Genomic DNA, 14224 nt, shown 5'->3' with positions numbered 1-14224 from the left:
GATTTTCTGGTTCTAATTCCTTCAGCTGTGTCTCCAATGATCTGGGTTTGAGGATGATCTTCAATCGTTTTCCATCTTTTTGGTGGAGAATGAAACGGAGATTGTTTATCAATCTCTGTTTTCTGCAAACTGTTTTGCTGCTGTGTTTCGATTGGAGTTTTTTCTTCCTCATCCTTTTTACTTATATCTAAGTCATCAAACTCAACAAATAATATGTGCATACTTATTTCAACAACATTTGTTCTTAAATTAAACACTCTATAACCTTTAGAGTCGGTTAAGTATCCAAGAAAGATTGCTTTATCAGATTTTGCATCAAATTTTACAATGAGATATTTGTTGTTTAAAATGTAACAATAACACCCAAAGATGTGAAAGTAAGAGATGTTTGGTTTTCTATTTTTCCATATTTCATATGGGGTTTTGTTGATGATCTTTCTGATAGATACACGGTTTAGAATATAGCAAGATGTGTTTATGGCTTCAGCCCAAAAATATCTTTCAACATTTGATTCTTCTAAAATAGTTCTTGCCATTTCTTGTAGTGTTCTATTTTTTTGTTCAACAACTCCATTTTGTTGTGGATTTCTTGCACATGAGAGATTATCAGAAATGCCAAGTTCATCAAAAAAAGTTTTAAATGAAGCATTTATGAATTCTCCTCCATGATCACTTCTTACAGAAATGATACTTGATTCTTTTTCATTATGAACCTTTTTACAGAATGTTTTGAATGCTTCAAAAGCATCATCTTTTTGTTTCAAAAATAGTACCCACGTAAATCTTGAAAAATCATCAACAATAACAAAACCATATTTCATTCCTCTTAGACTTGTTGTTTTGACTGGCCCAAATATATCAATGTGAAGTAGTTCAAGAGTTCTATTTGTTGTTACATCCAAAACATGTGACTTGACTTTTGTCAACCTCTGTTTTGAGATTTTTGTTTTGAAATCCCTTTTTGATTTGATCTCTTCTTCTCATCATTCTCTGTATTCTTCTGGTCTTTCCTTTCTTGATCGGTTTGTCTTCTTGTAACAATACTTCATGTGCTCTTAATGTTCCAATTAATTCTTCTCGAGACAGTGATTCAAGATTCTTGGCTTGACTTATGGCTGTTACCATTGGTCTCCATATAATTGGAAGACACCTCATGATCTTTCTTACTCTTTCTTGTACTGTGTAAGCTTTGCCAAGGGAACACATTTCGTTTACTATTGTAGTAAATCTTGAGTACATTTCATCAATAGTTTCTCCTTCTTGCATTCGAACAATTTGAATTTCCTTATGCCAATGTCTATTCTTGTTTCTTTGACATGGCTTGTTCCTTCATGATGGGTTTGTAGGGTTTGTAGTGTATCCCAAACTTCTTTTGTAGTTGTGCACTCATCTACCCTTTCACTTTCTTCCCTGCTTAAAGCACATGATAGGAATAATTGAGCTTTAGAATTTAAAAGTACCTTAGCTTTATCATCAGTTGTCCAGTCTGTTTCTTTCTTTATGGCAGAGTTTGAGTCATCTTGATCAACCCTTGGTGTGAAGTCTCCATCTGTAATGATGCGCAACATTCTTGTGTCTTGAGACTTTAGACACAGCTACATTTTGTTTTTCAAAAATAGTAATCTGATCCATCAAAAAATGGTGGTCTGTTTGAGGATCCTCCTTCAACAATGTATTTTGCTTTCGACATTCTTCTAGATCTTATCTATAGCACTTATTAGGTGTTTTTAGAACTTTCTAGAGACCGAGCTCTGATGCCAATTGAAGTAGCAATGTCGATTTACAAGGAAGGGGGGTTTGAATTGTAAATCTTCCTTTTAAAAATTCTGTTTAAAACTTAAGAAAATAACTCAAGATTGATCTTGGTTAGGAAAATAGAGAAACAAAGAACGTTCTTGATTTTATTATAAAACAGAGAACGTTCCTTGATTAGCTTAAAACAGAAAATCAGTTTGTATTTTATCTTAGTTCAAATAAAGAGATAGGATAGAGAATACCACACAAAGAAATATCCTGGTTCACCCAACTTGGGTTACATCCAGTCCTCACACTGTGAGATTTTCCACTAAGTGTTTAAAACAACGAACCTTCTTGATTTTACATCACCTAGTCTTAGATCAACCTTGATCTGTTTTAATCTCTATTACTTTCCACCCAGAAAGCAATAACAACACCTATCTAACTTTGATAGGATTCAATGCAATCTAAACAAACTATAAAGAAACTCTTATAGTTTGAGTTTTTACAATAAGATTGATTTTGATAGAATCTAAGATATCTCAACTCTTGTTTGAGATTTGATTCTTTAAAAAGAAATCATTAATGATCAAGTAATCTGATTTGAGACTTTTAGAACTGCTTCTTCTTTGCGAATTTTGAGAACTTCAAGTATGTGTGTGTGATTGATGTTTGAGATTTTACAACACTTGAATTTCTTGCCTTGCTCCTGGATATTGACCTTCTATTTATAGGCTTTAGAAGCATTTAATGAGGGTCAAAAATAGTTGTTGGTAGTGCTCTGTATTTTTGACTGAAACCAATATTTCAGAATAAAAATAATCCAGCCATTGATTTAAAAATTGCTTTTTGACTTTTCTGTTAAAGCTTTAAATCAGTTTTTCTTCTAGTTAAAAAGCCTTTGAAGTTTCTTCCTTGATCTTGAATGGTACAGTTTCGATCTTGAGTCTTGAATGTAGCCATTTGAGTTTGGAGAAGAATTATAAGCCATTGCAGAAGAGACGACACTGATGCTGAAGTTATGCAGAAAATGAAGATTGATTATCAATCTGGATATGTCAATTCGATCTTTCTGGAGATTTGATGATCAATCTGGAGTTCCTGTTTTGATCATTCTGGATGTCCTTTGTAATGTCTTATCATATACCAAGGTTGATCAAAATTTCTTGACAGTTTGGTTTTCGAGTTACAAATTGTTCTTATTTTTGGCTGTTTATTTGAGTCCTTTTATTTTAGTGATCAGATGACCTTTTTGATCTGGGATGAATCCTACTTGTTCCTTGCCATGTACTGATTCTATTTGAATGAAATTTCGAGGCAGAATCTTTGTTAAAGAGGTGGAGAATGATTGGTCAATATGTTGTGATGAACATTCTTGAAACTAGAGATCATTCTCTATTTTTATGCAGAATCTTCTTATTGCTGTCTTTTCTGCTTTGCTTGATTCTGTTCTTAAATTCACTCAAAAGCACAAGTTAAATTAACATAACATTTTAGAATCATAATTAACTTTCTTAATTAACATTTGTTTATTTTCATCAAAACTTTAAATATGGAGTTTGTCTCAACAATGTCGTTGTTTCGTCAATTTTTGAGAGATCCTAATACCATTATTCCTTTAAAGTGGTTTTTTTTTTCACGTTGTAGTCTTTTGCAGCGGCTTGTGGACCATAGTCTTTTAGAGAAGTTTTTTTGTGTCGTAGTTCTTTTGATTTATGATATGGTAAAACTACTTCTGACCATTATGTGTTTATCAAGAAATTCTATGATGGTGATTATATTATTCTCTTATTATATGTGGATGACATGTTGATTGTTGGTCATGACACTAAGAAGATTCAATCTTTAAAGAAAGATTTTAACAAATCTTTTACAATGAAAGACTTTGGTCCTGCAAAGCCAATTATGGGCAAGAGAATCACTCGTGACATAAAGAATAATAAATTATGGTAGTCTCAACACAATTATATCGAGAAGGTGTTAGAGAGGCTTAACATGAGCAATTGCAAACCTGTTAGTACTCCACTTGCTACTTATTTTAAATTGAATTCCAATAAATGTCCTACAAGTGAGAAAGAAAAAGAAGAGATGAAGAAAGTTCCTTATGCATCACCAGTTGGTAGTTTGATGTATGTTATGATATTCACAAGGCCAGATATTGCTCATGCAGTTGGAGTTGTTACTCGGTTTCTGTCTAATCCTGGTAAAGATCATTGGCAAGCAGTGAAGTGGATTCTTACATACCTCAGAGGCACTTCCAAAGTGTGTTTATGCTATGGAGGTCGTGAACTTGTGTTAAATGGCTACACATATGCAGATATGGCAGGTAATCTTGATTCTAAAAAATCTACTTCTGGTTATATGATGACATTTGTAGGGGGATGTGTCTTGGCAATCAAGACTACAAAAGTTGCTTTATCTACTATTGAAGTTGAGTACATTGCAGCAACTGAAGCTTCCAAAGAACTGTTGTGGATGAAGAAATTCCTACATGAGTTAGGTATCAAGCAAGACAAGTTTGTGTTATTCTGTGACAGCCAGAGTGTGATCCATCTCAGCAAGAACCCTACTTTTCATGCAAAGTCAAACATATTGAAGTGTGATATCATTGGATACGAGATGCACTAGAAATGAAGTCATTTTTAATTCAGAAGATTCATACTGATGAGAATGGTTCAAATATGATGACAAAGACCTTGCATGTGTCGAAGATGATATGTTGTAGAAAGAAAGCTGGCATAGTTGAGCAGTACCTTCCCACTTGAGTCGTGAGGGGGAGATTTGTTGGGTGGGCTCACTCCCCAAGTGGAACCCACCAATTTTATTAATATTATTATTATTAGTATTAATATTATTATTATTGAAATAAAAAGAAAAGAAAGTTTTTAATGGACTTGACCCACGTGAAGGAAATAAAAGGGATTTAGTAATCTCTAAGAACAAGAATGAAAGAGAACGGCTGCCAAAGAAGAAAAATAAGGGTTTGGTTCCAGTGGTGGTAACAGGTATGTAGCAAACTTGCTCCGTTTGATCTACAAATTTAGTATATTATTTCTACCACTGAGTTTGTTATTTTAATATACTGAGTAGTTTTACCTTCTCTGAGAGTTACTTTGGCATACCCACTTTAGTTGAAGGTTGTTATAAGGTTGTTATTGTTGATTGATGTTCCGTATTGTTATTAGGAAGACTCTGGTGTACCCATTAATTATTATAGTAGAAGTTTTTACTAGACTAGATCCCGTGGTTAAAATTGTGTTTGTCTCATATTTAATTTTCTGCCAATTATTTTTGCTATGTGGAATTGTATTTTCTGTTTGGGCATTTATCTCCACAAGTGGGAAAAAAAATATTTCGCATTATTGAGATAGTTCTCGCTAATTATCTCTGATTTTTCTCAACATAGTCATAGTACCATATATAACTAGTGACTTTAATCGTCATATTGAGAGTGACTTTAACCAATATATTGAGGGTGTGATCTAGAACGATTTTCTACGGTACAATAGAATTCTGATACAATGTTTTATCCTGGGAACTTCGTGGTTGATATTACGTCTTGCCTAATTTGGGCAGTGCCGCAAAATACCTTAAAGAGAGCGGCCTAATCTGCGACTAAACTCGGTAATATCTTCAATAGCATAAATTGTGATTTTTAGACAGTTTTCCGAAACTCAAAAATAAAAAAAGCAAATAATATGTTGTTGAATTTCTATGTTGTTTTTTCTCTTTATCTTATTACTACGCGTGACCTTTTGAGAAGATATCAAGTAGAGATCCATTAATTTTGAGCCTATGAATTTTGTATAGATGATGTACAATAAGAAACATTTAGTAGAAACTTTCTATGAGAGAATTATTTTTCAAGACAAACAAGAAGCATGTTGCACCAATGAAGGGAAAGTCACTTCTAACATCGATAAGTCAAAGTGTGATGAATATTTTTGAGTTGTATAGTTTCATTATATTTATACGGTTGATTAGCATTTAATATACTTATGAAGTTATGATTAGGTTAATATATTTATCAAGTTATGATTAGGTTAGTGGTAATAAGTTATGCGCATCACAACCATGTGATATGAGGTTGTGATATTTTAAAAATAAGTTTTTAATATAATTAACTAATATTTTAGTTATGATTCGTGCTTAAGTCCTAATAGGTTATAGATTGGACAGTGACATAATTTTAGAAAATACTGTTAAATTTTTAAAATTTTAATGGATAAATTAAATATAATATTTTACTGTAAATTTAAATTTTATGATGTAAATTTGCAACATAAACACACATTTTTTTGTCGGATCACTACAAGAAAATAGACATATACCTACAGTAGCTTATAGTAACAAAATTAAAAACTGTAGGTATAGATAAACTATACCCACAGATAAATTATTATTGTTGGTATAAGTGTCTTATACCTTCGGTAACATAAATTTGTCGCTAATTGTTATAGTTACACAATTAAATTTGTGGCTTTAGACATCAAAATTTTAAAATTAATATTTTTTAACTCAGCCAAAATCTTAATTATTTGTAATAATAATTTTGTATAAATATTTGTTCAATGTAAGCAAAAATAATTTATTTGAGGCAAAATCCTATTTTTTTAATACACCAAATTTCAATGGAGCCAAAATCTTAATTTTTTAAATGGGGGCAAAAAAATTTCAATTAAGCTAAAATCAAAATTTTTTAAATGAAGCCCAAACAAAAATTTAATGGAGTAAAAAAAAAATAATAGAATTAATGACTTTCCAGCATATGCTAACTTGTCTGGATGGAGTACTAAAGGTCAATATGCATGTCCATGTTGTGGTATTGAAACTACCTCGCAGTGGTTACGTCATGGCAAAAAATTTTGCTACATGGGTCATCGTCGTTGGTTATCTCCCAAACATAAGTGGAGATTGAATAGTAGGGATTTTGATGGAACACGAGAGCTAAGGATCCCTCCTAAAAGACTTGATGGGACTGATATTTTAAGACAAATAGATGAATGTAGAGAAAAAGGTCTAGCAAATGGAGCACAACCTTGGAAAAAGAAGAGCATTTTCTTCACATTGCCTTATTGGCAATATAATGTATTGCGTCATAATCTTGATGTGATGCACATTGAAAAGAACGTATGTGACAACATTATTGGTACATTGTTAAACCAAGAGGGAAAATCCAAAGATAATTATAAGGCACGAGCTGATCTTGTAGATATGGGCATAAGAAGTATGCTCCATCCTCAACCAAGTCCTAATATAACTACAACGCGTTTGCCTAGAGCATGCTATCAAATGACTAACAAAGAAAAGGAATCTTTCCTAAGCATTCTCAAGAATGTAAAAACTCCAGATGAATGTTCATCAAACATCCCACGTTGTGTGCATGTCAAGCAACACAAGATGTTTGGATTAAAAAGTTATGATTGTCATGTTTTGATGCAAGAGCTTCTTCCAGTAGCATTACGGGGTTCATTGCCAGATAAAGTCACTTCAGTGTTAGTTGATCTTTGCAATTTCTTCAAGCAAATTTGTTCTAAGGTACTTAATGTGGAATTTCTATCACAATTGGAGTCTCAAATAGTTATCACACTTTGTCAGTTGGAAACAATTTTTCCTCCTTCATTTTTTACTGTTATGATGCATTTGGTAATTCATTTGGCACACGAAGCCCAAGTTGCTGGACCGGTACAATATCGATGGATGTATCCGCTTGAGAGGTATGTATGTTTATAAAAATTGGTTTAATTAAAAGTGTTAAACAAGTTTTTTTGGATGTTGAGAACATAAATATTTTAAATTTTCTTCACTTTCAGGTTTCTTCTTACTCTTAAGTCCTTTGTACGTAATAGAGCCCATCCAGAAGGATCAATTGCAGAGGGATTTTTGGCCAATGAATGTTTGACGTTTTGTTCGCAATATCTATCTGGGGTAGAAACTAGGTTCAATAGACCTAACAGAAATGACGATGAAGTCTCTGGAAGGCCATTAGGGATAAAGAAACAACAAAAGTTACGATTAGGGAAGAGGAAGAAAGTGAGTAGAACTAAACTTGACAAGAAAGAGTTAGCACAGGCACATAGATATGTGCTTTCTAATTGTGATGCAGTTGCTCCATTTATAGAGTAAGTCACATATCATATTTCAATTTTATACAATTGAAATTTTTATTACATTTTATTTTAACTCTATTACTGTTACTTTTAGAGAACACATTTTACATCTTAAGAGACAGTGTCGACCACGACGATTGACACAACTTGAAATTGACAAGCAACATGGTCAAAAATTTATTGAGTGGTTTAAACTCAGGGTGAGCATATAATAATTTAATTATTTAAATTTTACTGATTGTTTTTATATATAAACTTACTATATTTCATGAAATATTTTAGATCCAGCGTATGGATGAACAAAAGAGCTCAGAAGTTACTCATGAACTTAGATGGTTATCCCGTGGACCATCTGAGGTAGTAAGAAGATACACAGGTTATGCGATTAATGGTTTTAGATTCCACACAAAGAAGAGAGAGAGATTTTTGAAAACACAAAATAGTGGAGTTGTTGTAAAGACAAAGACCTCAACAGATGAAATTAATTACTATGGGGCAATAACTGATATACTGCTGTTGGATTATTCTGGAAAGTACAAGTTTGTGTTATTTAAATGTGATTGGGTTGATATTAATAAAGGTATCAAGAAAGATAAGTTTGGTATGACGCTTGTCAATTTCAAATTTTTAAAACATACTGGGAAAAATATTTGTGATGACCCATTTGTGTTTGCATCACAAGCTAAAAAGGTGTTTTATATATATGATGAGAGAAACAAGGATTGGCTTGTTGTTCTCAATGCAAAAGTTAGAGATATCTATGATATGGGTGATGAGGAATCTAATGAAATTGAAGAAATTCATGGGCAACTAATGGGCGATACAAGTGAAGCTACTCAAAATGTTAATGATTTGGTTAGGCTTCAAGTTGAAGACGATAATGATTTTTTTGAAGTTGTTGATGTTGATAATATGGATGATGATGAAGATAATGAAGATGATGAGGAAGACGAATGAAGTGTGTTCTAATTGTGCATGATTTTATACATTATGTTTTTATTATACTTTTAGATTTGTCTATGTTTTTCTTATACTTTTAGATTTGTCTATGTTTTTCTTATACTTTTAGATTTGTCTATGTTTTTCTTATACTTTTAGATTTGTCTATGTTTTTCTTATACTTTTAGATTTGTCTATGTTTTTCTTATACTTTTAGATTTGTCTATGTTTTTCTTATACTTTTAGATTTGTCTATGTTTTTCTTATACTTTTAGATTTGTCTATGTTTTTTGACTTTTGTCCAAGTTACTCATTTATAATTTTGTGTTAGAGAAGCAATGGCTCGAAGAAGAAAGTTAAATATTCGACATCGAGCAAGTGATAATGAAGGAATTCAGTCTACTTCAAATAATACAAACTCAACCAATGTAGAAGGAAGTAATGTTGCAGAAACTCGTTCTAGTCCTTGTCATGCAGAAGGTGTCATACGTGAGTCTGTAGAATCTCACTCAATTCCCTCTGATATAGAAGTTGAAGAAGAACAAATTGAAAAAGGTATTAATTATATATTCTTTGTTTTGAAGTTTTATTTATATTATTTTTATTATGACTTATATGCACACATAATGTTATTGTCCTTTTGTTTTGTTTGTAGAAGTAGAGCCTAAACGGGCTAGAGGTCCTACAAAAATGTTAGATGTATGGGAAATGGAAGATGGTGATTTAATAATCGTTAATTTGGACAAATATGGTCGACCCATTGGTGAGGAAGGGACAACTCTAACTCGTTTCATTGGTAGCGTAGCTAGAAGGTATCAATATGCTCCTATCAACTACAAGTCATGGAAAGTTATGCCAAATGATTACAAAGAAGAAATGTTGAAATTAATAGAGGTATTATGATTATTCATTTAACTAATATAACATTTTTTTAAGAAGTCAATTGAGATGTACAATTAACATGTTTTTTAGTTTTTGTGCTCTAACATGTTTGATGTACAATGATGATGTTAGGAATATTTGATGGATTAACAATTTATAATCATACTTATAGTTTAAGAATATAGATGTTTAGCACACTCAAACTACATCATAACATGTTGATAACTGTAAGAATACATTTAACTAATATAACATGTTTCTTTAACATCTCTTATTGTGTAGAGTAAATTTGAGTTTGTTCCTCCAATAAATGACTTAACAAGAGAAATGTTAAAATCTGAGCTGAATGAGAAATGGAGGCAATGGAAGGGTGATCTAAAGTCAATGGCATATGACCCTACTAAAACAGAAGAAGAAGTTGCATCTCTTGTACCAGATGATAGGGTTGACCCAAATCAATATCGTGGTTTGGTTCATCATTGGTTTTCTGATGAAGGACAAGTAAGTCGTATATATTATGAGTAATATATTAAAGAGTTTATTATTAAGACTAATATTTTATTTCAATTGCAGAAAATAAGTAAAATTAATAGGCAAAATCGTGCTAAATTTGAAGATGTTCATTGTATGGGTTCAAAAAGTCTCCCAAAGTTTATTGATGAGAAGGTTTATTTCTATTTCTATTTTTATGGCTTTAATTTAAATTAAAAATGAAATGCATTTAACTTATTTATTTGGTTGTAGATAAAAAGGGCAAAGGAGTGTTGCCTGGACGTAAAGAGATTTACATTGATACCCGCACTCGTAAAGATGGAGCAATTGTCAATGGAAAGGCTGCAAGATTGATTGTAAGTTTTGATAATAATTAAACGGTACCAATATATAAAATGTGTATAAATTAAGTTTGACAAAGTGCTGAATTTTATTTTCAAATGTATGATGATTGTATTGGATTTTTACTTGACCATTTAGGAGATTTTGTATTTGTTAGCCTATATGCAATGTTGAAGTTTTTTAATTGGATCTTATTGTAGTACTACATGCTTTGAATGTCAATTTCAATTTGGTATTTTCAATCATTAATAATTTTTATTTTATTTTTTAGGAAGAACTAAAAAAACATAATAATGAGGCTGGAACTTCTCAATCAACCCAAGACACACAAGGTTCTATGTCTTGGAAGGATGACATATTTTATCAAGTACAAGGACCTGATAAAAACGGACGTGTGCGATGTATGGGCAAGATTCCTCATTCTAAAAAATCGAAGGTTTGTGCATCTGAAAATGAAGAGTTGCGCGAAAGAGTTAAGAATATGGAAAACTTGTTAGCAAATGTGATGACTTTAATTCAAAATCGATTTTCTGGAGCAGATGTTAATGATATAATACAAGCTGCAAGACAGGTATATCATAAGTTATTAATCTTATCCAACTAACTTCATAAGTTCCATAATCGTATTTTTCATAAGTAATATTTTCTATTTTTTGTGATAGGTTCCTGATGCTACTAGTGCTCAAAACCATTTGAATTCACTTAGTCCAAACAACAACGAAAATAATGAAAATGGTAATTAGATAGTATTAGTTAATTTTAATTAAAATCATTAACATTTTCTCTATTTTATTAGTAATATTTTTATGTGGAATCGTGTATTTATTCATTTGTTATTTTATTGATTGTAGGTGAAGATTAAAAGCTAATTTGTTGTTGAAGATGGAATATTGGCAATTTAGTGGACTCTATTTCTTAATATTTTTTGAGATTGTTATGTATGACACAAGATGTCTATTTTAAATGTCTATTTTTTGAGGTTAAGGGTTTTGTTTTATCGTTGTAAGACTTTTATATTAATTTTTAATATATACAATGAACACCTTTTATTTTATTTTGAGTCTTAGATATATATATTTCATTGTATATTTATATTTGGTTAATTTTATAAAATAAATTTTAAATTATTATATAATTTTTGTTGATAACAAAAAATTAATATTTATAATGAATTAATTACTCTTAAAACCTATACCAACAGAAAAAAGTTGTCACTTAAATGTATAGCAACAGAATCAAAACCGTAGGTATAAGTTGTATAAATTATGGCTAAAGTATATACCAACAATGAAATATCCGTAGGTAAAATCAAATGTTTACCGCAACGAAAAAAATTCTGTCACTATACCCTGTAGCCACAGCGAAAATCCGTAGGCATTGGGCGATTATATACCAGCGAAAATCCGTATAACATATTGATATTGAGTTGGTACATATCTTTGGAGAGGAAAAATAATCTAAATCACCAAGAAAGTTAGTTTGGTTGAATTTAAAAAAAAAATATAAAATTATAAACTCGAACTAATGTAAATTAGTTTATATTGATTTGAAATTAATAAAAATTAAGATACTAATTTTAAAAATATAAAATTTTCTTTTATAACATATTTGATTTTTTATACTATTAAAGTAATTACGTAAACACTTTTTAAATTACCATGAGATAAATAATATGTAAATGATTAAAAAAAAATCTTAAATACAAAATATATTTAAGATAACACTATTAATATAGTCTAATGCTTTTATTCAGATATTAGTGATCAATTTTAAATAAAGTGAAATTATATTTAAAATAATAGAGACTCAGTTTATTTTATTCGATTCAAATAAAACTCAAACAAAAAAAAACATCAATTCAATTGATTTTGATTTTTTATTTGAGTTTATCATATCATTGGTTTGATTTTTATATCTCTAGAAAAAGCTCAAAATAGTTGCCATTAAAATTGAAGTTAAAAGATGTTGTATATATATCTTTTTAATTAGTATTTTTTGTAATTATTTTATAAGTTATGTTTATTATAAAATAAATAAAAAAAATTATTGTATGTCCCCCACAGGCTCCGTTAGTGAGATTGAATGTCATGTTATGGATCCAAACCCAATATCTCGCAGTCATATAAATTAATTATGATATTATTTATTCTCTCTTCTAACAAAAACCTTTTGTATTTAATTAGAAAAACATTATCTTTTTTTGTTGTAAATATTCATATTTTCATGTTTGCAAGAAGATCGTGTCACATGGATGGATTAAAATTTCTGAAAGTTTAAATGATAGAAGGATTTTTTCAATAAATGAAAAAGACGTCACTTTTAATATGATTGAGAAACAATAAATGATATTTTTCAAAAATAAGCTAAAGATACCTTTGATATAAAAGAAAGATATATTCTAATCAAATTAAGACCGATAAATGAAGCTAATAATCAAATTAAAACCATGTCATATGAGGTTGTGATCTTTTAATAAATAAGTTTTTAATATAAGAATAATATTTTAGTTGTGATTCATGCTTAAATTCTAATAGGTATTAGATTGGATAGTAACAGATCGAACAAATACTGTTCGATTTTTAAAATTTTAATTGATAAATTAAATATAGTAATTTATTGTATATTAAAATTTTATGTTGTAAATTTGCAATATAAACACACAATTTTTTTGTCGGATGAATTGTAATGAAAAGTTGTATATATTTAAAAGAGACGAAGTTATGAGTATAACATATTGATTTGGTACGTATCTTTGGAGAGGAAAAAATCTAAATCAAAAAGAAAATTAGTTTGGTTGAATTTAAAAAAAAAATTATAAAATAAAAATCAAACTAATGAATAAAATTAGTTTATGTTGATTTTAAATTAATAAAAATTAAAATACTTATTTTAAAAATATAAAATTTTCTTTTATAAAATACTAGATTTTTTATACTGTTAAAATAATTACGTAAACACTTTTTAAATTACCATGAGAGAAATAAGATGTAAATGATTAAAAAAAATTCTTAAATATAAAATATATTTAAGATAGCACTATTAATATAGTCTAATGATTTTATTCAGATATCGGTGATCAATTTTAAATGAAGTGAAATTATATTTAAAATAACAGAGATTGATTTTATTTGATTCGATTCAAATAAAACTCAAACAAAAAAAAAATCATTTTAATTGATTTTGATTTTTTATTTGAGTTTATCATATCATTGGTTTTATTTTTACATCTTTAGACAAAACTCAAAATAGTTGCCATTAAAATTGAAGTTAAAAGATGTAGTATATCTTTTTAATTAGTATTTTTTGTAATTATTTTATAAGTTATGTTTATTATAAAAAAAAAAAAAAGTTATTGTATGTCCCCCACAAGCTCCGTCAGTGAGATTGAATGTCATGTTATGGATCCAAACCCAATATCTCGCAGTCATATAAATTAATTATGGTGGTATTTATTCTGTCTTCTAAAAAAAAATCTTTTGTATTTAATTAGAAAAACTTTATTTTTATTTTTTTTTTAAATATTCATATTTTCATGTTTGCAAGAAGAACGTGTCATATGGATGAAATAAAATTTGTGAAAGTTTAAATGATAGAAAGATTCTGTCAACAAATGAGAAAGATGTTACTCTCAATAAACTAAATGATAATTTTCAAAAATAAGCTAAAGATACCTTTGATAAATTAAATGAAAGATATATTCTAATCAAATTAAGACCGATAAA

General features: G+C 29.5%; 1 protein-coding gene across 1 annotated transcript; it reads left to right on the top strand.

Annotated features, from left to right (window-relative positions):
• Positions 1–7539: 7539 nt before the first annotated feature.
• On the top strand, positions 7540–9935 carry LOC101503627 (uncharacterized). Its single transcript, XM_073368218.1, has 5 exons — positions 7540–7859; positions 7942–8047; positions 8130–8805; positions 9118–9275; positions 9442–9935. The coding sequence occupies exon 3, from the start codon at positions 8139–8141 to the stop codon at positions 8802–8804; it is 666 nt and encodes a 221-aa protein (XP_073224319.1). The 5' UTR covers positions 7540–7859; positions 7942–8047; positions 8130–8138; the 3' UTR covers position 8805; positions 9118–9275; positions 9442–9935.
• Positions 9936–14224: the final 4289 nt, after the last annotated feature.

The sequence above is a fragment of the Cicer arietinum genome, chromosome 5 (genome assembly GCF_000331145.2).
Source record: "Cicer arietinum cultivar CDC Frontier isolate Library 1 chromosome 5, Cicar.CDCFrontier_v2.0, whole genome shotgun sequence".
In the NCBI taxonomy this organism is placed as follows: Eukaryota; Viridiplantae; Streptophyta; class Magnoliopsida; order Fabales; family Fabaceae; genus Cicer; species Cicer arietinum.
Note: the sequence above shows the minus strand (reverse complement) of the source record. Positions and strands in the feature narration are given on the sequence as shown.

Excerpts from the sequence above, each read along its gene's own strand:
- LOC101503627 (XM_073368218.1), top strand. The coding sequence starts at position 8,139 with ATGGATGAACAAAAGAGCTCAGAAGTTACTCATGAACTTAGATGGTTA.